Source organism: Rhinatrema bivittatum, chromosome 10 (genome assembly GCF_901001135.1).
Source record: "Rhinatrema bivittatum chromosome 10, aRhiBiv1.1, whole genome shotgun sequence".
NCBI classification, from domain to species: Eukaryota; Metazoa; Chordata; class Amphibia; order Gymnophiona; family Rhinatrematidae; genus Rhinatrema; species Rhinatrema bivittatum.
In genome coordinates this window covers 109781564-109805987 of record NC_042624.1, presented here as the reverse complement: position 1 = coordinate 109805987, position 24424 = coordinate 109781564, and the positions used below count along the sequence as shown (strand labels likewise).

Below are 24424 nucleotides of genomic sequence, written 5' to 3'. Positions count from 1 at the left end.
AAGGCTGTGTGAGGGAGGCTGTGCTGTGTGTGAGAGAGAGGTTGTGCTGTTTCTGGCTGTGCTAGAGGCAAGGGAGGCTATACTGCATGTATGTGTGTGGCTGTGTGTTAGGCTTTTTGAGGGAGGCTGTGACTCTGCGTGTGTGAGGCTACATGAGAGAGGCCATGCTGTGTGTGTGTGTGTGTGCGCGTGTGTGTGTGAAGGAACCAGTGCTCTAAGTGTTGTGAAGCTGTGTGAAGTGTTTTGTGTTTATTGTCTCCTGGCTGGTACAAATTAACCAGCCCTAATCTAAGATTTGTATCTCTGAATGTTTTTAATCATCCCCTTCTTGTTAAGCCAAAATACTGCCGATGTGTTGACCTCAAATCGATCTTCGAGCAGACAGAGTAAATCCATATCAAACCTAAAACCTTTTTATTCTGAATGCTATATAAATCCCAGGGCAAGCAGTGTGGCCATGGAAGCTTTTTTTTTTTTTTTCTTTTTCGTAACATTTTCTTGATTTCAGAAAGACAAAAGGAAAAGGTTTTACCCAGTGAGCAGCTAGATCAGCCCCTGGGAGCACAACAGAGACAGCTAAAGAAAGATTTAAGGAGATCAGAGGAGCATAGTCTTATCCCCTGCAGTCAGGAGGTTCTGCTTGGGGCTTCTGTGCCTTTGTATGGTGCTGTGTTCACCTGGCAGCGCTGCAGAAATCAGTCAGAGTCACTCGCGCGTGCCAGTCGTGCCAGGGCTGTGTTTACAGAGGATGGCAGCCTTCCGCTGCTTCACACACACTCAGGGGATTGCCAGCTCAGCCAGGAAGTTGGGTCTTTAGCTTCCAAGATCTCTCTCTCTCTGCTCACTATCTAGCTGTCAGGTGGGAGGCCTGGGGCACAGCTTCTCCTGGTTTCCTTCCCACGTCCCTTCCTCTATACAGGACAAGCACTTGCAGGGCCTTTCTAGAAGTTTCCTCGTCCCATATTCCACCCTGGGCCTGTATTTTTTTCCAGAACAGCATTTCTCTCCTGCCCCCAGGAGCTGAACCCCAAGCCAGGCGAACTGATAACTTGCTATCTGCGTGCACTCTGTTCTCAACTAATATTTCTGCAAATGAAAAGGACCCTGAAGAGGTGCTGGAAGCAAGTGGTAGGCTCAGTGCAGTGCGGCTCCAGCCGCGCGTGCTTCTCTGACCACACCATGGCAGGCGCTGCACATTAGGGATATGCTTGGGGTTTAACATAACACGAAAACCTCAGTAATATGTGTTATGTCATTTTGTGTCATGACTCGTTTCCCATCCCAAACAACACAGAGAACTAACTAAATTTTGTTTCGCGCCATTATGTCATTTCGGCGCGCGCCATTAGTAAAGTGCACGCGCCACAAAAATATAGCATGCCCAAAAGAAAGGAACAAACAAAATGACCTACACGAGAAAGCGAAACAATAGAAACGTCATAAATCTGAAACAGAACGACGTACAGACAAAAAGAAAAGGGGTTTTCTTCCCATGCACCCCCTTCTGTGCGTGGGGATCAGCTGCCGGTTGTGCCAATGGCTGCCTGCTCAACCCTGCCGCAGATTTCCGCTCTTCCGGGGCTGTGCGGAAGTTTTCCGGCGCCACAGCTGCCCCAGAGCAGTTCAGGGCTCCTGTTTTGTGCAAAAGATAGAACGAGAAGCACTCTCCAGCCTTCACCCATTCAGGGGGAAAAACCACCGCCCAGTCTTCTGTGCGGCCTTTCTGTAAAAAGCAGGCAGCGCGGCTGTGAGCTTGCACCTTGGTTCATTAAGGCTCTCTCTAGGCTTGAGGTGGTTTGACCTGGGCACCGCCTTTAACTGACCTCCCTTCTTCCTGTCTTTCCTCAGCTCACATTGGCTCCGAAATTCCTACCCAGCACCTTGGCCAGCGCGGACTTTGCAGCCAATTATCTCACCAAGATTTACGGGCTCACGTTTGGGCAGAAACCAAACCTAAGGTAGGTCAGCAGCCGCATGTTCCGGGCCTGGCAGCGGGCACCGCTGCCGACTGATTCTGTTTCTGCCGGGCAGGCTGATCTTGCCCTGGTTTTAACCCCTTGATTTCCCCTAAGAAAAGGAGGGGGCTGCATGTCCGTGTGGGCGTCGGGGTAAAACCAGGACTGGATCAACTTGCTCAACAGGAACGGAGCCAGTTAGCAAGCACACAGAGGCTTTTCTTCTTGAATTAAGGCATTTGCGCCCTGCATGTAATGTTCAGGGGGAATGATCCATCGGCTTACAAATAATCTGGAGAACAGGGAAGACCTTTCGCCGGGACTCACGTGCTCCCATTTGATTTTCCGCTCACTGAAGCGGCAGTGAGCTTCAGACCACGTGCTCCCTGACTTTTCTGGTTATAAACCCCCCCCTGTACCTCCTTCCTGTGCACCGCACCCTTCAGGGTCGGGCAGCGTCGCTAACACCCGTGTCCCAGAACACCAGCAAAGAGATTGCATGTCTGGACGTCAAGTGCTTCCGGCCCCTGATTTTTGGAAGTGTTTAGAAGGTAAAAGGTCCCTCCCCCACTCCAGAAAAAAAAAAGAGGTTAACTAAGAAATGCTGCTGGGTTTATGCAAATCTGGAAGGGAATCCTGCATACTGACTGTGCCCCTACCAGGAAGTGCTCAGAAGAGGAGGCATCTTTTTTTTTTGTAAACCAATTTTCCAACGTTTTTTTCCCAGCACATAAAGCTGTCAGGTGAGACTTTCAGCTCTGCCCAGCATCAAACTCTCCCCATTTTGCGGTTGACAAAAATTTTCACAAATCTCAAGCACATTTTTTTGGCTTTTCGCCAGGTGACATAATGTGTGACCGGAAGGAAGAAGGATGGGAGCCAAACCGGGTCAGAGCCGTTGCAGCAGTGACTGTGGGATTGCGGGCCAGGACAAGCGAGACGCTGTCTGGTTAAGAGATGACCCGAAAAGAAACGCCCTGATTCCCCCCCCCCCCCGGCTCCCAACTTTCTATCCACAAATGCTTGAGCTGAGCCTTGATGGCACATCGACGCGAAATACCCCCTAAATTACACAGCGGCTATTAAAGAGCAATCGCATTTCTATTCTGCTTTCCTCCAAAGCGGATTAAAAAAAAGTCAAATAGCAATACAGTACGTCGACAAAACACAATACATCAGGCATTTCTGATGCATCGATAAATACGATAATACGTTTTGCCTTTTACGCTGGGCTGCATGATTGTTTGATGCAAACACACGGACCCCTTGCCTGCATGGTTGACTTCTATTTGATTTGGCCACAGTGCTCCAGGCCCTAATCTTTTTGAGAACAAACTACTGCAGTGCTCTCTCTCGATTGCCCTACCTCACGCTCCCATGGAACAGTTAATCCAAAATAGAGCAGCTAGAATTTGGAGGACTTAACATTAGAAAGTATGGGGTCCATGTTCAATGACATTTAGCTGGATAACTTGCCCGGCTAACTGGTCATGCCATAGAGAAGTCCTAAAGTTAGCTGGATAAAGCTATCTATCTTAAGATAGCAGAGTATATTCAACGGTGCCACCGAATATCCTGACAGGTCTATCTGGTGAACTTTGTGGCTCCCGATTGAATTTTGGGTTACATTTTAAATCTTTATTTATTCACTAGAACTTGATTTCTTGCCTTATTGAGAAAGCTTCCAGGCAAGTCACAGTAATAAAATTACAGTCAAGAACTGACCACACTCATAGCAATGGTGTCGCCTCAGGGGAGAGGGAAGTACCTACTGCCCCTGCATGTAACGCACCTTCAGCTTCCAGGGAGAAGACCACATGTACAGCTTCCCACTGGGCTGCGGGTTATGTTCCTGCCAGGAGCATTCTTTTGCAAATTTCAATAAAGGCAGCGATTCCTTTGAAAAGCGCGCGCGAGAGAGCGCATTTTCTGCCTTTGCTCCTTGGCGTTGGAACGGCTTTGCCTGGTGTGAGATTCCCCTGCAGAAAAGCTATTTCCAGCTCTGAAAGGAGGTCCGGACTTGGTTGTTCTGTCAGGCGTCTGTTGGAGCAGTCGGGCTTGTGCGGGCTTCCTGGTTTGATTTGTTTTCATTTTTACTTGCAGGGTTATTAGTTCGCTGTGCCAGCAGTTGGGTCTGTTAGATTAATATTGACGACTGACCTGTTGTTTTTGTTAGGGGGGGCGGGGGGCTTGATGATATTCATGATCAATGTTTCCTCAAATTTTTGAAAGACTGCGTGCGCAAAAATGTTCATCTGGTGCAACTTGTTATAAGCCAGGTTCAAAAGCGTGCACTACGAGGCAGCACGATGCAAATAATATCGAGCTTTCTTGTGCGTGCTACGCTTTGCTGAACGTGCGGCATTCACACATGCACAACTTAGAGGTCAACAGTGTTCATGATTGTTATGGATCTTACTTTGTTGCCCGTTTTTGTTTTGTACGATGTATCAATTGTTGACACGGTTTATTATGTTTTATATTTATTTTTTTATGCTGTTATGGCATTGCGTGTTTATAATCTTTAGTGAGCTTTGCTCCTTTTGTAAATTGCTGTGGGGGTCTCATTGGGACAGCAGTGAATTCATGGAATGTACTAAATAATAAATAAACCACAGAAATATGGATAAACAGGAAAGGAAACGTCTTTTGCACAAAAAAAAGAGGGCAACTCATAGTAAAGAACCCGTGTGGCAAGATCCACTGCGGGAACGCCACGTTTTCACCGAGCGTGGAAGTGCCTCAGAGATGCTTTTGCCGGTTCATTTTGTGCGTAACGGTGATTCTGGAAGTCCCGGGACCAGTTCGGTGGCGCGCTGGGCACCAAGCCCCATGAGGAACAGAAAGAATGTATTAATGTGTGATGCAAAGGACCGGCACTGGCACTGCCATTTGTACGCTGTCCTCAGGAAGATGCATTAGGCAAAGCAATGTGATAGTGTTTTCTTCCTTTCCCTTCCCAGATCCGTGTATCTTCACAACAACAAGCTCGCTGACGCCGGCTTGCCAGACCAGATGTTCAATGGCTCCGACAACGTGGAGATCCTGATAATGTCCAGCAATTTCCTGAAGTATGTGCCGAAGAACCTGCCTCCCAAACTCTACAAACTGCACCTGAAGGTAATGGAGCCGGGAGGGCCTCTGGCACCTCCCCCCCCCCCCCCCCCCCCCCAAATCCCATTCCCCAGGGGCCGTTCGCAGGCCTGGTATTCAGTAGCTCTGTGCTGAATGTTCATGAGGTAGATTTGCATGCATTTGGTCCAAGAACCAGGCTAATTTGCCCGTTTTGGTTGGTTATCCTGAAAGCTCGACCTGTTTTGGTCCCCAAGGACTGGATTTGCACTCCCCTGGCTTAAGTCCTGATTTATCAAAGGCATTTTTTTCCCCCATAAACCCAGGAATGGGAGGAATGCCAAGATGAATCAGGCCAATAGAGTTAAATAACATTGTCAATAATTTCATTTTTTGACCAGAAGAGCCAGAGTTAAACGAGACGCCTTCTTAGTAAGTGGCAGAGGCAAATCTGGAAGGCAGATTCTCCTGCTGTGGTGAAAAGAATGGTAATAAAGTGATATCCTGCTAGCCAGACGTTTCTTGTTTTAGTGGTAAGAGTTTAGCATGCAGCTAAGTGCTTATAATACTATTCTGTGCTTGTTGTGAAAGCCTCTGAATCTCTTGTACCTTTATGTTTTGTGGCATTCATATGACACCCCCACACCTGGGTAAATAACAAACAGGTGCAATGAATCCCTTCCCCTGAAGAGCTTACAATAGAAGCCGATAAAGACGGCTAGATAAGTTAGCCAGATAAAACGTCTCCGGCTAACTTCCAGCTATGCTGCTGGATATCCCTGTATTAGCCAGAGAAATAGCGCTGCCCTGATCTGCTCACTGCCCGCCCTGTGGATATCCAGCTAATCACTTAGTCAGATGAGTGGTTTATCTGGATGAGTGGCAGCTTTTGAACGTAGCCGGATATTCAGCGGCTGCCACTTAGCTGGATAAATTGCCTGAACATCAGTGCCAAAATGGTTTTGCTCAGGGCCACAGTGAACGCCAGTGACAGAACTGGGACTTGAACTGGGGTTTCTTGCCTCCCAGCTCTGTCCGCTCCCCCTCCCTCTCGGCGTCCTGCCTGCCTGTGGTGAGGGTTTGCTTTACTAGTTCACAGGACCAGCCTTACTTGAGGAATAAAAATGTCAGTCCTTTTGCTTTTCAGAACAACAGACTGGAGAAGATTCCCAGAGGCGCCTTTGGACACCTGTCTGACCTCCGAGAACTGTACCTGCAGAACAACTGCCTCACCAACGAAGGGATGGACAACGAGACCTTCTGGTGAGACACTGCAACCGCACCCAGAAACCGGCTTTCTCCATTAGCCATGGACCCCATTTGAGATCTTGGGGATCAGCCCGTAGAGCATATTTATTTCCAGCCTGATTTTAATACAGAGAAATCTGCCTGATTCAAAAGCTCACTTGCGCCAGGTGCTGGAGAGATCCACAGTCACTGGGCTAGGAGGGAGGGAGAGAAAGTGGTTGGGGGGGGGGGAGAGGAGGGGACATAGAAACTTGCATGGGGTGGTAGGTGAACGGGGAGGGAGACTACATGGAGTGGGTGGGGGGCATGGAGAGAGGCTGACTATGGGGTGGTGGGGGTGTCAGGAAGAGGGTGACTGGCAGAGGTGCAGGGAACAGGAAGGAGGAGACCTACGTGGAGCGGTGTAGTAAGGAGCGAGGGATAAGGAGAGGGAGAGAGAACTTGGGTGGGAGCAGGAAGGAGGAAGACCCAAGATGAGAAGGGGATAAGAGGAAAGAATGAATGGAGGGAGAGGAGAGGGAAGGGGAAAGAGAATGCATGGGAGGTGGGTGCCAGTGCCAGTCGTATAAAGTGCCTTAGCTTCACGTGTTTGCTTTGCCAGGAAACTGTCCAGCCTGGAATACTTGGACTTGTCCAGCAATAACCTTACGCACATCCCCAGTGGCCTGCCCCGGAACATTGTCCTGCTTCACCTGGAGAAGAACGCCATCAAAGCGATCCCCACGGACGTCCTGACCCAGATCAGGCACCTGGAGTACCTCCTGCTGCACAACAACAAACTCAAGGCCAAAGGGATCCACCCGGACGCCTTCCTGGGTCTGAAGAAGCTGCACACGGTCCACCTGTACAACAACCTGCTGGACAGGGTGCCCAGCGGGCTGCCTCGCCGAGTGAAGACGCTCATGCTCCTCCACAACCAGATCGTGGGCATCTCCAAAAACGACTTCGCTGCCACTTACTTCCTGGAGGAGCTGAACCTGAGCTACAACAAGATCACGAGCAGCGAAATCCACCGGGAAGCCTTCCGCAAGCTGAGGCTGCTGAAGTCCCTGGATCTGTCGGGCAACAACCTGAAGTCTCTGCCTTGGGCTCTCCCCAAGAACCTGGAGACCCTGAAACTCAAAGAGAACGAGATCAGCTCCATCCCGAAGGGCTCGCTGGCAGGGATGGCCAAGCTGAAAGAGCTGTATCTGAGCAACAACAAGCTGAAGGTTAACTCCTTGTACGCAGGGGCCTGGTCCCAGCTCGCCAGCCTGCAGGTACCGCTCAGGACACAGAAATGGGTTTTTTTTTTAAACTTTTGGTTACACTCAGAACCCAGGAGTTTGGAGGATCAGATTTCAATGGTTTTATTTGGCCTAGAGAGAAGGGGAACATGTTTAGCCTGTGGGAGATCTCTGCTTCAGCTCAGGCACTGGGTCACAAGAAGGGCCACTATGGGTATAGAGGACATGGGAGCGAGGAATGGGAGGAGGAGGAGGAGGTGAGTGGTGGTTGTGTCAGGTTAGCACTTGAAGTCGAGAATGCACACTGCCTCGGTTACCAGCTCAACACTGAGCTTTATTCGTGCAAGACAGGTTTGAGTCTGCACAAAGCATTCTCTCTACCTTCAGAGAGCACAGAGAGCACTTGCCTCCCTTTGAAAGCTCACAAGTCTCTCGTTCCAGGTTCCTCTCACTCATGCACCAGCCCTTCAATTACTGGGAATAACTTTGTTTCCCAGCAACCCCTGTTAGTGGCCTCAAGGACCAATCCGGTTCCTCAGGGGCGGGATCTCCACCTCTGATAGAACTCACTACAGGCCACAGTGCTCACCAATAGCCTAAGAGACAAATCACTGGCCCCCAGACTACCCAAACCCCAGGTTCAAGGCCTATTCACAACCCTCTTTTTTTTTTTGCCTTTACATCATCTCCCCACCACCACAAGTAATCCTCAAATGCCCTAATGCCCCCTAATGGAATTTCACAGGCACTATCCACTATTACCTCTATAAGAGCAGAGTCCAATGAGAGAGAAATAGCCCAACACGCCTATATACACACACAGAGGCGTCTCCTCTGGAAAGCATTGCTCTCACAGTTTCATTTAAGAATGTAATTAAAAACAGAGAGGTCCTATTGCGGACCTCAGCCCTCGTGAGGAGGCCTGACCGTCAGTTCTGGCCCCCCTGAGCTCAGGGTTTCCAGTTCCCCTTTGTGGACTTCCTGGTCCGGAACGGAGCCCATACTGGTGGCTCTTACTCGAGGCTCCCCCAGATGCTGACTGGTCCTGGAGCCTACGTCTCGGTTGACCTCTGGCTTTCCTCGGTTGACCTCTGGCGTGCCGCTGGTCGCTGCCTCCTGTATCTCATTGCACGGCGTCATGAGTTTGGTACTGAGCAGCCCTCCGATGGTGGCTCCTTCTCACCGGTTGCCCAAGAAAAGTAGCCCTGACACACAAGGTATTTGGTGCATTGCAGCTCAACAAGTATTGCACAGAAAATTTCCAAATTACATGCATGTGAAAGGAGCTGCTCATTCTCTTTATATCTAGAAGGAACCTATTGGGTATTAATTAATAACCCCACATTTTTCAAAAAAGTGAGACCAAGAGATTAAAAAACCCCAAAAAACTCTCAGGAGAGAAAGAAATAGGAATCTAGAAGGGAGATAAAGATTGGCTACTCTAGAAGGCAGAGAGAGAGAGAGAAGACCAGGGAATGAAAAAACCGTGAAACATAAGAAGCCAGAAGAGCTCTAAGTGAAATTGGTAGTCATTGCCACCCACCTCTGAAATAACCAGTAGGGTGGAGCAGGCTTCGGTGTCCCCTCCCCCCACCAATAGTTCAGATGTTGCAGGGCTCCCTCTCAGCCTGGCCAGTAGGTGCCACTGTTAGGCGATGCTGGGTGCGCCCTCCCTCTGCAGCATCCCCGGCCGACGCTGGCTCTCAGCTCCGTGGCTGAGTCTGTTTAACAATGCTTTGCGGCACGGGCGAAAGCAAAGCTTTGTGAGCCGTAACCCGCTCCCATAACTGCAAGGCAGAACGACTGGTGGTTCTCAACCCTGTCCTCTAGACGCACTTAATCGGTCTGTTTTTCAGGATAGCCGCAATGAATACGCCTGAGATGGCTTTGCCCGCACACAGTCTCCAGTGTGCGCCAGTCTACCTCATGCATACTCATTCTGGATGTCTGGGACACCCGGCTGCTTTCGTGTGCCTAAAGGGACAGGGCTGAGCTCTGATCCCAGAAGAAACCAAGAAATTTCCCCACATAAAGGAGGCTGGGGTTGGTTTGACAATTCTTTCCCCAAAACCTTGAAATTCCTTCAGCCACAAAGACAAGAAGGCAGGGAAGGGGTTAACATGTTAGATTGTGGGTAATGAAAACAAATAGTATCCAGAAATACTTGGCAGATTTTATCCTGGCACCTCCTTGTGATGCCTGACACAATACCTCAGATCCCTGCTTATACTGGAAGCTCTCCAGGGCAAGGACCCCTGGATCTGTATGTAATTTGGTGTAAATCACTCTGATTTAAGATACTACAGGAATATCAGAGTAATCTTCCCCTACATAGAATAGGCAGTTATTTGTTTGGGTGCTGTTTGTTTCTGTTCATACCCCAGATCAGTCCAGACTCTTGGGTTTTGCCTCCCTGCCAGCAGATGGAGACAGAGAAATATTTATTGACACTGTACATAACCCAGTGTGCCACCTGCAGTCCCTCAGTATTTCTCTGTCTCCTGAGGATGGTAGAGCTGTAAAACCTGCAGTCTGGAATTTAATTGAAAAAAAAGAATAAATAAATTGAGGAGGAAAGAAGAAGAGGATTAGATCTGTTATTCCCTGGGGTGTTAGGTTCCTTAAAGGCCATCCCCCAGGTGGAGTGGTTGAGAGTACTGCTCCCACCCTCTGTTATAGCAACTCTCACCGCACTCGCTCTACGTGTACTAATCCCAGTGCATCTTTCACTCCGCGTGTAAAAATCCCAGTGTGGCTCTCAGTCTGCCTGCACTAATTCCCGTACGGCTCTCAGTCTGTGTGCACTAATCCTGAATCAGTTCAGCCAACGAGTACAAATCCCGGTGTGGCTCTCAGTACACATGTGTACTAACCTGAATCAGCTCAGTCCACGAGTATGTACCCCAGTGCGACTCAGTCCACGTGTACTAATCCTGAATCAGCTCAGTCCACGTGTACGAATCCCGGTGTGCCTCTCAGTCCGTGTGTACTAATCCTGAATCAGCTCAGTCCACGAGTACGAATCCCAGTGCGACTCAGTCCGCGTGTACTAATCCCGGTGTGGCTCTCAGTCCGAGTGTACTAATCCTGAATCAGCTCAGCACATGTGTACAAATCCCAGTGTGGCTCTCAGTCCACATGCATTAATCCTGATGCGGCTCTCAGGTCGCGCCTCCTGACCCCTCCTGACTCATTCTCCTCTCTTCCTTCATGTTTATCGGTTCCACTCTCTCTGCATGCAGGGGTCGGGGTTGCGGCCTACAGTTGGAGAGGCTCTGGCCACCCGTGACTTTGTGATGGACCTTTTTTCTGCTAGGGAGAATAATATAAATAGAGAAGTGAGAGGTTTCATGTGTAAGGAAGTGAAGGCACTAATCCTACTGTTGTTAGTGCTGTAGGACTAGTGCCTTCACGCGACTTGTCTTCCTCCAGTGAATATTCAAAAAGCACAAACCTCATCCCACAACTGAAGCAGCTTGCTGGGTGGGGGGGGAGAGGGTAACCCTTATTGTGTAAGATTGTATCACTGCACATTGTCATATGGGAATGTTTGTTGCTTTATTCATCTCCCAGATTTCTTTGTGACCACGGCATAAGCAGCTCTTGCACATATAAAAGGAGCCTTGTGAGTGCTGTGTTAACTTACAAGATGACGGGGGCATTTCTGCAGGGCTCCGGTGCACTGCACAGTTTGGAAATCGTGTGTCTTGTGCCCAAAGGTTGAATTTCCTGTAAAACATATAAAATGCACTGAAAAAAAAAAATCCTGCAAGCAAACTCTTCTGTGGAACCTTTTATCCAGAAGGGTCAGTCCCAAGGCGCCCAGGCCTTTCTGCACCGGTTCTTGCCTTCCTGAAGTTACAGGATGTGAAATCTTTGGGCACTGTACCAGCAAACCGAGCTGCTTCTGCACACTTCTCTTCTTGCTATCACATGACATGCCTTCACCCAGTGTTTGCTGTCTCCCCATCTTTCAGTTGCTAGATATGTCTGGCAACCAGATGTCCTCCATCCCCGCAGACCTGCCGGAGTCCCTGGAGTACCTGTACCTCCAGAGCAACAAGATTTCCACGGTGCCCGAGAATGCCTTCGACTCCACGCCAAATATAAAGGGAATCTTCCTCAGGTACCAACACCACACACAGACTACGCACTATCACCGCCTGGGCATGGTAAATACCTTTCAACAGTGCTTCCCAACCCCCTCTCCTGGAAGCACAACTAGCCAGTCGGGTTTTCAGCATTGCCACAATGAGTACGCAAGGGGTAGATTTGCATACACTAATGTATGCAAATCGTTCTCATGCATATTCATGACGGATATCCTGAAAACCAGACCGGTTAGGTGCTCCTCCAAGAGGGGGTTGGGAAGCACTGCCTTGAAATACCTAATAGGATGCTGCTGAATCATTTGTGTGGGCGTGTGCCAGTGTAGATTTACGGTTGTGCATTTCCGATTGGCACCTTGAGCTCTTGGTGTCCTCAGCTTAATTCCCTTTTTCAGCTGCCCAGGAGAGTCTTGTTCAGGTCCTGCCTCCGCTGGGCTTTTTAATTAAAGATTGTAAGGCGTGCATATTCTGTCATCCAAAATATCTTGGCTTAGCATCTTCTTCTTTTATTTAAAACCACCTTTCCATTTTGGCTGTGCCCAAGACAAGTTTACAAACCCAATAGTAAATCTTCAGATGAATGTTTTGCAGCCTCAGATTTCAAGGATGCATCCTCAGCAGTTGGGATCATTGCACTGCAACTAGGAAGGGGAGTTATTACATAGTAACTTAGTCAATGATGGCAGGTAGAGACCAGGGTGGCCGGGGCCGGTGCAAGCCGTTTTAGGCACCCTAGGCGAAGCTTCTGCCTTGTGCCTGGCTCCCGGCCTCTTTCACTGAGACGCCGTTCGTGGCCTGCCGAGCGTTTGCTTTTCTCAGCCGCGAGCAGGACGGGCACCGCTCGCGGCCCTCTGAGTCTCCTCTCGGCCGCAAGCAGCATAGGCTCTGCTCGCAGCCCCACATGGCTGCTCTTCACCGCCCCCTAATGGTTGGCGCCCTACGCGATTCTCCCCCCCCCCCCCCCCCAGTTCACCCAATAGGACGCACCGGCCCTGAGGGTGGCAAATCCAGTCTGCCCAGCAAGGTGCTCCAGGTATCTGCTGCTCCATGCAGGTTGCCACCTTGTTCAGGATTATATAAAACAAATCCCTGGAGATGCTGACAACATTTTGTAGAAGGTTCTGAGACTCCGTGATGGAAGTCTCCTGCATTTAGGGAATCCCAGTGACTTCTTCAGTGTGCAGATGACGCTGAGTACAAGGAGGGGGCAGAGGATGGCTCAGGCCATCAGTAATCAGTAATAGTGCTGGGATGGTCCCTTCCACCTTTGCTGCTTGATGTGGTGGAGCTGAGTCTCAGCAGCCTTCTAACCCTCTTGGGGCAATAACTGAACCAAGGATTTTCACAAAGGCAATGCAGGGGAGCATCTATTGGAGCTGTATAGCCGAGCTGCACATAGCTAACTGTGGCAACTTGGTAAACTGGAGAAAACCAAAAATAACATTTAATAAAATCCCCATCTGACTGCAAGTGAGTGTGCTGCTTTAACATCTGCATGCCATTAGTGAGGAGACTGTGCAAATAATGCCTGCATCTCTGGAGCAATTAAGAAAACAAACCAGTGAACACATGTCGTAAACATTAACAAGGCATAACATTTCAATTAGTCCATGTAAGCTTAAGAGAACAGAGCAGCCCGATGGAGGGGCTGGAGGTGCAGTCGCCTCCATTCCCCTCTCAATTCTTATATTGGCCTTTGAGCAGATAGTTCAGTAGGATGTGAAATCAGGAGCAGGTGCTGCGCTGTCATTAAAAAAACCCCAAATGTTCCGAGCCCGGGCGAGTCGGCACACGCAGCTCGGTCTCCGTGTTTGGCTGAGCCTGCGGTATTCATTCCCAGAGGAGGGGGCATTCACTGCTGGCATCAACCTCAGGACCTGGCCGGAGCTTTTCTGCTCCCTCGTAGAGCTCCAAGCATGGAGCCTGTGTGCCGACTGACAGGAAGCTCTCTGCCTGCTGCCTATGGGGCCGATGCAATACAGTGCGCTCACACGAGCGCACTGTTTAACCTGCTGTCGGACGCGGCCTGGGCAAGGGTCAGAGACAGGCATATCCCGTCCAGGCAGAGGTCAAGGTCAGGCCACGATCAAGTGTATCCGGAGTCCAGGCAGAGGCAGGCAGGCAAGAGGGGAGCAGGTAGGGCAGGCGAGGACTGGAGTAGATGGAGACAGGGACTGGAACAGGCTTGAGAAGCAACACGCACTATGCTCGGTAGCCGGACCTGTTACTGAGGTGAGACATAGCTAAATTGTTTGACATACGCTGTATCTTACTTGGACATTAAACGGTCTATTTGAGAAGACTTTGAGTCTGGCTTTGCACGGACAGATCTTAAGCATTAAGGATTACCCTTTTGATTGCTGTACTTATCCTCTGGTGTGTCCTAGAACATCTACTTCAACTAAACCACAAACCCTTCGGGGAATGCAATTATCTCTAGCAGGGAGTGGGACGCATTGGCTGCCGTGTCATAGTGAGCTGCAGGAAATGCCAGGGACGATCAGTGTAAGACCTGATATCCGAGATGTGGCAAATTTACACTGCCCTGACCGAAAGGAAAGTAGCTTTCACGCCACGAGTGTAGGGCAGGCAGGCAAAGTGTTGGCTGATTTAGAGGGCTGTGAAGGAGCCGGCAGCTCTGCCCTGCCCGCGCCGGTCTCTCTTTCATGACGCATGCGATGACTTGGCATTGTCGTTGTTTTTGCTCTTTCCCAGGTTCAACGCACTGGTGGTGGGGGCAGTGAAGGACAATGCCTTTAGAAAGCTCCGGAAGCTGCAGGTGCTGGACATCGAAGGAAACTTTGAATTCTCGAAGAAAGGCGCGAGTTCAGAAGAAGAAGAAACGGAAGAGGAGCAGTATGACGAGGAGGAGGAGGAAGAGGAAGACCCGGCGGCATAAAATCCGCAAGGATACAGATGTGCTACGTGGTAACCAGTAAGTAAGAGGCGAGACGAAGCCAGGCGCGCAGGACAGCGCACCGGCTCTCTCCTAACACAGCCTTTGTGCGGGTCACTGCTGACCGTCACCAGAATGCCTTAGCAGGCAGAGTGAAATCCAGAGCTGCTGCCTCTTGCATGCAGGACCACGGAAAGGAGACCACAAGGCTGTGGGAATTAAAGTCCCTGTCCCCTCCCCCCCCCAAAAAAAATGTAATTGGCAATGTGTAAATTGCAGGTCAGGCAGAAGACCGTTTTGAAAGTCATTTGTGCAGGGAAGTTGGCTGTCTGAACACTCCCCTCCCTCAATATGGCTCAAATGCCACATTTCCGTGCGGTGTGCCACCAAGTGCCTGTTTTGAGCCACGAACTTTAGAGGTGCCCCAGGGCCTGTTTGGGGGCGAGGAAGAGGAAGTTAATGCCCTCGATGCGTGTTTTCCATGGGGAAAGTGGGTGCAAACGTTCACGGGGGCGCTGTACCCATGGCAGGTTTCGGCATAAAGGCGCACACAAACTTTTTCTCTCTGAACAGTGCTGCAAAGTCCGTGAGTAAAAAGCACTCATGGACTATGTCTGAAAGCAGACGTTCGGAAAATTGCCAACATTTATACCCGAGAAGATAGAACTCATTTGTCCTTCTCGACGGGAGACGCCATCATTAGAAGTGGCCACTTGTGACCTGGATCGGCCACTGTTGGAAACAGGATACTGGGCTTGACGGATCTTTGGTCTGACCCAGTATGGAAAATCTTATCTTCTTATGTTCTAAGAGAAACCTGGTGAAAGTGGCATCAACTTATCACATCATAAGAAAGTAAAACTTGCCATACTGGGTCAGACCAAGGGTCCATCAAGCCTGGTATTCTGTTTCCAACAGTGGCCAAGCCAGGCCATAAGAACCTGGCAGGATCCCAAGGGGTAGAGAGATACCATTCTGCTTATCCCAGGGATAAGCAGTGAATTTCTGCAACTCCTCCTTAATAGTGGTTAATGGACTTTTCCTCCAGGAACTTGTCCAAACCTTTTTTAAATGCAGCTACACTAATAGCTTTCACCACATCCTCTGGCAATGAAGTCCAGAGCTTAATTATGCATTGAATAAAAAAAATATTTTCTCTTAGTTTTAAAAATATCACCCAGTAACTTCATTGTGTGTCCCCTGTCTTTTTATTTTTCAAAAGAATAAACTGATTAACGTTTAGCTTGTTCTATTCCACTCATTTTATAGACCTCTATCATATCCCCCCTCAGCCGTCTCTTCTCCAAGCTGAAGAGTCCTAACCTCTTTAGCCTTTCTTCATAGGGGAGTTGTTCCACCCCCCGTTATCATTTTGGTCACCCTTCTCTGTATCTTTTCTAATTCTGCTATATCTTTCTTGAGATGTGATGACCAGAACTGCACACAGTACTCAAGATGAGGTCGCACCCTGGAGTGATACAGAAGCATTATGATATTCTCTGTTTTATTCTCCATTCCTTTCCTATTAATCCCTAGCATTCTGTTTGCTTTCTTGGCTGTTGCTGCACACTGAGCAGAAGATTTCTTCGTATTATCAACAATGACACCTAGATCCTTTTCCTGAATGGAGACTCCTAATGTGGAACCTTACACTTAGGAAGAGTAACCCAAAATATAGCTTCATAATATATCACTTTGCACTTGTCCACATTAAATTTCATTTGCCATTTGCATGCCTCATCTCCCAGTTATGCAAAGTCCTCTTGCAATTTTTCACAATCCTCATGATTTAATAAGTTTAAATAACTTTGTGTCATCAGCAAATTTGATCACCTTACTTGTTCCCATTTCCAGGTCATTATAAATATATTAAAAAGCATCGGTCCCAGAACAGATTCTTGGGGCACTCCACTATTCACCTTTGTCCATTGGGAAAATGTATCATTTAGCCCTACTCTCTGTATTCTGTCTTTTAACCAGTTGGACAATAGGACACTGCCCCCTATCCCATGACTTTTTAATTTCCTAAGAAGTCTCCTACTAGAAATCCAGATACACTATATCAACTGGCTCACCTTTATCCACATATTTATTTACACCCTCAAAAAATATAGCTAACTGGTGAGGCAGGACTTCCCTTGGCTAAATCCATGTTGGCTTTGTGCCATTAAACTATGCCTACCTATATGATCAGCAATTTTATTTTTATGATAGTTTCTTCTGTTTTTTTTCTGGCTCGGATGTCAGATTCACTGGTCTGTAGTTTCCTGGATCACTCTTGATCCCTTTTTAAAAATTTGGAGTCACATTGGCAACCCTCCAATCTTCAGGTACATAGAAGTTTAATGATAGTTTACAAATTACTAATAGCAGGTCTGCAATTTTAATTTTTTCAGTTCTTTCAGCACTCTGGGATGCATACCATCTGGCCCAGGTGATTTGCTGCTCTTTAGTTTGTCAATGTGCTCTAGTACATCTTCCAGGTACACTGAGATTTGTTTCAGTTCTACTTCCTCATCCCCTTTGAATATCATTTCTGGCATGGGACTCTCTCAGGTGGCGAGTCTGTCTTGCCATGCATGAGGAGGAGAAACTGCTTGGCAATTACATTGAGGATGAGCATAGGTAATACATGTTCTTTTCGTACTTTCGAGCTCCAAGGCTGTTTACTTCTGAGCCAGTCTGTATTAGAAAGCAGACATGCTGTGTCAGTTTTCCAATGTATACATTGGAGAAGGGGAAAGTTATGCTGAGTGTCTGTCTTTTAGTTCTGGATAATGAAAACCAGTTATTTCCCCTCTGGGCTCTGAATAAAGTACACTCTTCGGTCCCAGAGCCAAACTTCCCACCCTTTGCAGCATGTTTAGATCACATACTTAGGGTAGGAGTCAGGCTAGTGGTACAGTTACGGTGCCAGTCGGAGTATCAAGTGTTGTTGAATTGTAATCCCAGCTCACAAAAACATCTGATGTTTCCCCACAAGGATCTTTCTTGTGATGCATTCAATTCAAAAGCAAAGACAATATTTCCACAAAGTATAGTTACTCTCCAGATTGTCTGCAGAAGAAGCCAGGACTTTGCTAGATACCAAGAAATGAGCTAACTATGATGTGCCAGGTCAGCAGGCAACTAGGTGAGGAAGGCCAGCGTGAGAGGCAGGTTGGCTGGTTTGAATCTAGGTCAGCACTGTCAAATAAATAAGGTTAAAATATCTATTACATTTGAAGACTAGGGATTCACATTGTGAATGTTCATTTTCATTTGAGACTGGATGGGCCATGGGAGTTGGTGCTCTGGGGTGAAATCCTAGTGATTAAAAGTCATTGTCATCTGAAAGTCAGTTGTTGGCCCATGAGAAGTAAATTGCTGGTCTCAGTCCAGTTCCCACTGGACAGGTGATCGCATCGATAGAAAAACACCTACATTACAGTTTGGACCCACTGTTGGCAATGTCAAAAGAGAGGTCAGGTCTGGAGACCTAATGACCCTGAGAGCAGGGCTGAGTCCCTCTGGCAGGGCATTGTGGGGACGCTGGCACTGCCACGGTCTGTTGCGTGGACAAATGGAAGCTTTTCCTTTCCAGCGCTATCCGTCTGGTGCCTTTCACAATCACCAGCATTTACCAGAACCTTTATTAAGAAATAAAATAAATGGATGAATGGCTGATTTCATCTAAATACCCTGCAGCATTTTATAGTGAACATGAACATGCCCTGCACTTTATGAAATAATCTCCCTCTGCGCCTGAGCGGCAAATAATCCCTGTGAATATTTTTTCGTGAACACATTTTGTAAATCTCCCAGATGCAACACGGTTGATGCCTCAAGAGCACCCCAGGACACGAGGATGATGGAAGCAGTGCAGCGCAGCTTTGCTCTCGCCTGCGCCCTTCCCCCCTCCTCTGCAGACTCCCGACTTTGCACTTTCTACCTTGCTGTGCCGTATGCCCGGAACAGACTTCCTGAGTCCGTGCGCCTGGCCTTATTCAAATCCAGAGTAAAACTCACCTTTTTCAGGCTGCTTTGAAATCCTAACCCCTTCTCACAGACTCTTATTTGACAAGTATGTTTTGTAAGCTCCAGGGAGCAGGGACTGACTCTTCTATGTGCATCTGTAAAGTGCTGCATGTGCCTAGAAGCACTATGGCAGTGATAGTAGCATTAGAGAAGAGAGACTTGTCTTCTGCTGAGCACATAATTTATTATTTGGTAACAGAAAATTTGGAGTGAATCAAAAGAAGAATATCCGCATTGAAGAAGGTATAAAATAATGACTTGAAACGAGAGAAAGCAGCAGCGCCTTGGGAGTTTGGCTTCCGTCTTTGGGAACGCCGAGCAGGTCACCTGGCCAGGGTCCCAAGCCCAGCACGTTATGGCACCTGGCGCGCAGGCCCATATTATTTTGCAAATGCGTGCTTTCACCTTCTCCCCCACTCCCCCCCCCCCCCGTCCAGCTCTCCCTCTTCCCTCAATACCAACGACAGCAACGCAGCACAGGGAGCATGCGCTGCTGCGTCCCCAGCTCCTCGCGCTTCCTGTCTTCCACGGAGAAGGGAAAGGTGGGCAGGGAGCGGGAAGGAGAGGAAACTGGGGAAAGGGGGGGGGGGTGAGAGAGGAATTCGGGGGAAGAGGTAGGAAAAAGGGGACTGTGGGAAACGTACAATTGAAGAATATATAAAGGATGCGCTTCTGTCTGTCTGGCCTGAGCTTTGACTTGGTGGGACTGTCTGTACCCGCTAGGACAACGCTGCAGAGACAGAGCGAGCTGATCCACCAGCAAACCTCTCTCACCTTAGAATGAATTTTCGCCCTTAGCACATTTCACGTTGGCAATAGCCCTGGCCCTTTTCTGGTGATGCAGGACTTCCAAGCCATCGTGGTTTAATCTGGATTTGAAACATAACAGTGTGACAGGGAGGGACTGCCCTGGGGTGTGGGAGTCTGCGGCTGAGGCTATCCTGTAGCTGTCGTTCCTAGGGCGCGCCACTAACGTGACCCTTCCTCTGATCTGGCCTTTCCGCTGTTTTTCAGGAAGACCCAAGGCGAGCGACTCATGTACCTGTTCCTATAGACGCCGCAGTGAGCCTGGCCTGATGAAGAAGGCAGAGATCCCACAACCTTTTCCCGTCAGAGACCCTGAATTTCAAAACCACCTGAAGAAGGCATGCGCTGGGGGACGTCCAAGCCGGTTTCTGCAGACTCAGAAGGGGGGGGGGGAGGTGAAAACCCGACCCCCGCTCTCCCTCCCCCCCGAGTCTTGAGCGATGGCTCTGGGACACACAAAAGCTGGCTTTTGTTCTTCTTTCCATGTGTATAAGCGAGGGGGCCTGACGTCCCAGAGGGACCATTCCCACTTTCTGTCTATGGGAAAATACCTTGTACGCAGGCCCCACTCTGTGTCTGTTTTGGAGATTAAGCTGCTGTTTCGCGTTGTGTGTCATAGCTTTTCTCTGACTGAGGGATACCTTGTGCCTTCCCTTGTCATCCGGAAGGGATGGGAAGCTGCTCTTCAAAGGGAAGCTCCCTGGGGAGTTGGCCTTTAACCTTTGGCCTGGCAGGGATAAGGGGAGGGCGGGGGAGGAGTAATTTGTACCCATGCACCTTGCACCTGGCTTTGAAATATGAACGTAAATCTGGAGATTTCAAAATCAAATCCCTCCGCGTATTTTCCATCTCCACCCACTTATCCCTGCCCCGCTCCCTCCCCCCCAATGCGGATAAAAGTACCGGCACATTGCACCGCACCCCTACTGTTACCCACAGGGGAGGGGGGGCAGAGAGGCAATTTTCAAAGGCCCTTTTGATGTGGGCAAAATCCCATTTGCCTGCATAAAAAGTTTGGAGAATGACCCTCAGGAAGGAGAGAGAGGCTGGACGATAGCAGAGTCTGCGCCGTAACGCGGGGACCTGCCGCGCTGCGCTTCTCCAATCCAGCTGCACGGCGCCGAGAGCTGAAATCAGACATCTGGGGGCCGATTCAAGACCGTGCGTTAGCCGCCGCGCACGGGCTTAACCCCTGCCATCCAATAAACTTTCCGGGCAGCCAATGCGCCCTTGCAAGGCGACAAATTTTACGCCAGCCCGGGGCCGCCTTAAAGATACGCCACGCCCGAGGGCGCATTGAAAAAAAAAAGAAAAAGCTTGCTTCCTGTGATTCCTCCTGATAGTAGCGCAGTGATGCTGAGGAGGAGGAGGAACCAAATAAAGCAGGGTTTATTTTTGTAAAAATTATTTGAAAAAAAAAAAACCCATTTTGGACATCCAAAAAAAACACAGAGGCTGTGTCTGTGCGCCGGCACGCGGGGGAAAACGCACGCTCGTAGAGCGAGGGTCCGTTTTCCCAACCGGCGCGACGGCCACCTCTCCTGCGCGCCCGATTCCCGAGGAGGCGCCGGGGACGCACGTTTCGCCCCCAGCGCCTCCTCTCTTTATCGCGACCTCTCAGTTTAACATTGGATCGGGAGCCCAGGAGAAGTGGCCGGGCGAGCCTCAGGAAAATGGGCGCTCAACACCGAGCGCCCGTATCCTGTGCATATTTATTGCATCGGCGCCCCCCCCCCCTAGTGAGCCTGTGACAGCAGGAGAGCGTGAGGCCTCCGAGCTGACTCCCGGGGCGGGCAGCGAGAGGAGAATCCCTGCTCCTGCCTGTAGCAGGAGGAAGCTTCATGGCGTCTGGTTTCAGAGACTTCGCTCCCAGATTGAATGTAGCGCTACTGTAGTGGTCCTGCTGCGGACGGTCACTGGGGTAGCACTATCCCATCCTAGCAAACGAGAATGGGGAAAGTCCTATTCAGCTCCGGCAAACTACAGCTGCTTCCTAAAAGGACCATTTGACCCTTTGAAATGTTATTAATGCAAACCTATATCTTTATAATAATTAAAGCAATGTATTTCTACCATGTAGAGATTTGTCACATCTGGGCGACTGTTCCTGGATTTGGCCATATGGCATATGATTAAAATCTCAGTATGATTCACATTGGTTATCTGGCTCTGTTCTACGCCACCTTAAACTTTTCTCGCGCTGTTTTAGTTCTCCCTTTACAGAGGAGGTCGGACAAAGCGCCAGTGACGCGTCTGCATGGCCGAGGCCTTCCTCGCTAGGAGCGTCAACAGGGACGGATTTAGGATTTTGCGGCTTCTAGGCACTTTTGGTGTTTTCACCAAAAGTGCCTAGAAGCCCCCCCCCCGTTACTGGGGAGCAGAGGGCTGCTGTCTGCTGAATGAGCTTCAGCTCAGCTGGAAGGCGGCAAATCTTAGCCGGCCCCGGGCACAGACATGATGGGTGCCCATTGATGAAGCATCACCAGGCTCTGGTGCGCAGGGCCCATGCCCTGAAACGCCATTCCTTAGTTGCTGCCAGAGTCGTCCCCTTCCGGCACCGCGTGGCTCTCGGTGAGTCTGAGCCGTGCAACGCCCCCGACTACCGCGCTGCCCTCGCCATCTCGCGAGAGGACCACGACGGCTCAGGCAGGATCCCTGAGAGTCAGGCAGTGCCAGAAGGCGTCGGCTGTTTTGGGGATGGCAGCGGCAACCAGCAAGCATCAGAGCAATGTGAGAAAGGGGGGGGGGGTAGAGCGGCTGCCCGGGGGCTGGCGTGCCAGCTGAAGAGTGGGGAATGAGTGGCTGGCTGTTTGGGGGTGGCGAGAGGGGGGGGGGGGGGGTTGCTGGAAGGGACCTGATTGTTGAGTTTAATTATCGTGGGGGTGGGGAAGGGAGCCTTATGGGCAGGGCTCATCTGTTCCTTGCAGGCGGTCCTCTGTCTGACGGGATTCTGCCGCTCAGCTGCTGCATGTTGTGTCCGAGAGGATGGAGCGAGTGAGTCAAGAGGAGAAGAGCCCTCTTCCCCCCCCCCCCCTACCAGGGCAGGACTGGCTCTGCCCATGGGCTTGAACGTCAGCTCTGTCCCTCACGGCCTCTGAGAATCCCAGGTCCACGTTCCTGGCATTGCAAAGGGAGGCCAGGAATGGGACCAGGCAGAAAAAGCAGCTAAACGATAAAAGTTCAGAGCTCTTTGATGTCAATCGCTCACCCAGTGTTTAATAAATTGCCGGAGGTGAGGGATACCCACCTCACAAGCATGGCCACAAGCCACTATTAGCTCTGCAAGAGTCCCTCATGCAGATCCACTTCTAGAGCAGGCTGGCTGCTGGGAATTTCAGCATTTGCATTCTCGCACAAGCTGGGAGGCATATGCTGGTGTCCTAGAAGCACACATGCCCCACCCAGCACTACCTAGGTAGAAACGCCAGCTTTTACCTCTGACCCTAGTAAGCACCATCAAGGGTTTTTGGACACTGCAGCAGACTTTGGGGTCAAGGTGTGCAGTGCCCGGAGGGTTCCAGTGTAATGTTAAGCAGGTGTGGAGAGAAGAGGGAGCAGCGGTGGGATGGACGGACGGACAGACGTTCCTGCACTGAGGCAGAGACTGCTCCATAGTATTCTGTCTCCTTGTAGTGATCTCATTTCCCTGTAAAGAAACGTTGTGCTTTTATTTCCAGCTGAACACATGGGCAGCAAGGGGAAAATGTGCCAGGAATCTAAGCAACATGAAACTCACCAATTGCTGGTGCAAGCTGTCTATATAAACATTGCTTGCCTACACAAAAAAATGTCTTACATTCATTTTGATGTTGATTTTACCAGAAATCTTTACATATAAAAGTCTTATTTTTATACCTTAATTTTGTTTTATTTGATTTTCGCCATCCCATTCCTAGCTCTCATTCCCTCTTTGTTTGTTTTTTTTTTTTTTTACTATTACTGTTTAAAATAAACATTTCTGCAATCTATTCCAGTGACCACTGCAGCTTGCGTTGATAACTAGAGTCCTGCAGACACCTTGTGGCCACTGCTGGTACTGAAGCCGCTGATTAATGCATTATACTGCCACCTGTGGCTATTACTGGTATCGCAGACCATTGGAGCTAACTTTGGAAAATGATTGGGGGTGCAGAACACAACACAAGTTACAGAACCCTCCCCCCCCCTCCAGTAAAAAAAGCAAACAAAAAAAGCACAATGGGTTGTGAGTGACTGACAAGCTGTGTTTAATTAACCCGAGGGGAGCCGGTAATGTAGACATGGGGAAGACTCAAAAGTCCCCCAACCCCAGCTCCTCCTCACAAGACTCCTCCTCCCCCCCCCCCCATTCATACCACAGTCTCTTCTCCCACCCTCACCTGTTACCACCACTCTCTCTCAACCACCCCTTTTCCCTTATTTTCCTAATCTTCCCCTCTGCACTCATAATTCTTTTAGTTCGCATACTTTATATTTTATATTTGGAGGAAGGGGTATAATATCTCTCTTCCAGCTCCACTCCCTACATTCCCTTAGCCTGTTCTGCTCCCCACTTCCCACTGACCTGTTCTCTGTTTCCCTCCCAGTTTCTCTTCCCATCCCTCCACTTCTCACGCCTCCTCAGGCAGCTGCCCTCCTCTGCAGGCTTGGTTCAGCCATCCCTGCACTGATTCCCATCCCTCATCAGCCTGTTAGGCTTTCCATCCTTGGCAGGCTCAGCTCACCTGTCACTGTGCGATTTCCCCCTCCTCCACAGCCTTGGATCACTTCCCTGCTTGTCACTCCCTGAGTCCAGGCACTTTTCTTTTTCCTGGAACTGCTCCTGCCTCTCCCGGCACTCTCAGATTCCAGCCCAGAGGCAGTGATGCCTCCCTCCACCACCCGGCAGCTCCGCAGTCAGCAGCTCCCCAGCGCCAGGCCCACAGCTGCGTGCGGTGCTTCCTGCACTCAGTTTGGAAATCCCAGAGGGAACTGTTGTCTCCTGTGGGACATAGCAGGGGAATGTTTTGTCTATTTTTGTAACAAGGGCATCAGTGTTCACCTCGATTTAAGCCCTGACTGCAGTTGCCAGTTTTTAAGAGAGAGATTTTCAGCCCATTCCAACACAATCCTCCT

At 49.6% G+C, this 24424-nt stretch overlaps 1 protein-coding gene across 2 annotated transcripts in view; it reads left to right on the top strand.

The window, feature by feature from the left end:
- Positions 1–20806, top strand: part of PODN (podocan) — a 31482-nt gene extending 10676 nt beyond the window's left edge. For both annotated transcript variants that reach the window (XM_029618309.1, XM_029618310.1), the window contains exons 5-11: positions 1849–1958; positions 4919–5075; positions 6175–6290; positions 6877–7534; positions 11479–11627; positions 14326–14545; positions 19538–20806. In XM_029618309.1, coding sequence (XP_029474169.1) covers positions 1849–1958; positions 4919–5075; positions 6175–6290; positions 6877–7534; positions 11479–11627; positions 14326–14509 — 1374 coding nt within the window. In that variant the 3' untranslated portion in view covers positions 14510–14545; positions 19538–20806. The remainder of the gene's footprint in view (positions 1–1848; positions 1959–4918; positions 5076–6174; positions 6291–6876; positions 7535–11478; positions 11628–14325; positions 14546–19537) is intronic.
- The last annotated feature ends 3618 nt before the right edge of the window (positions 20807–24424 follow it).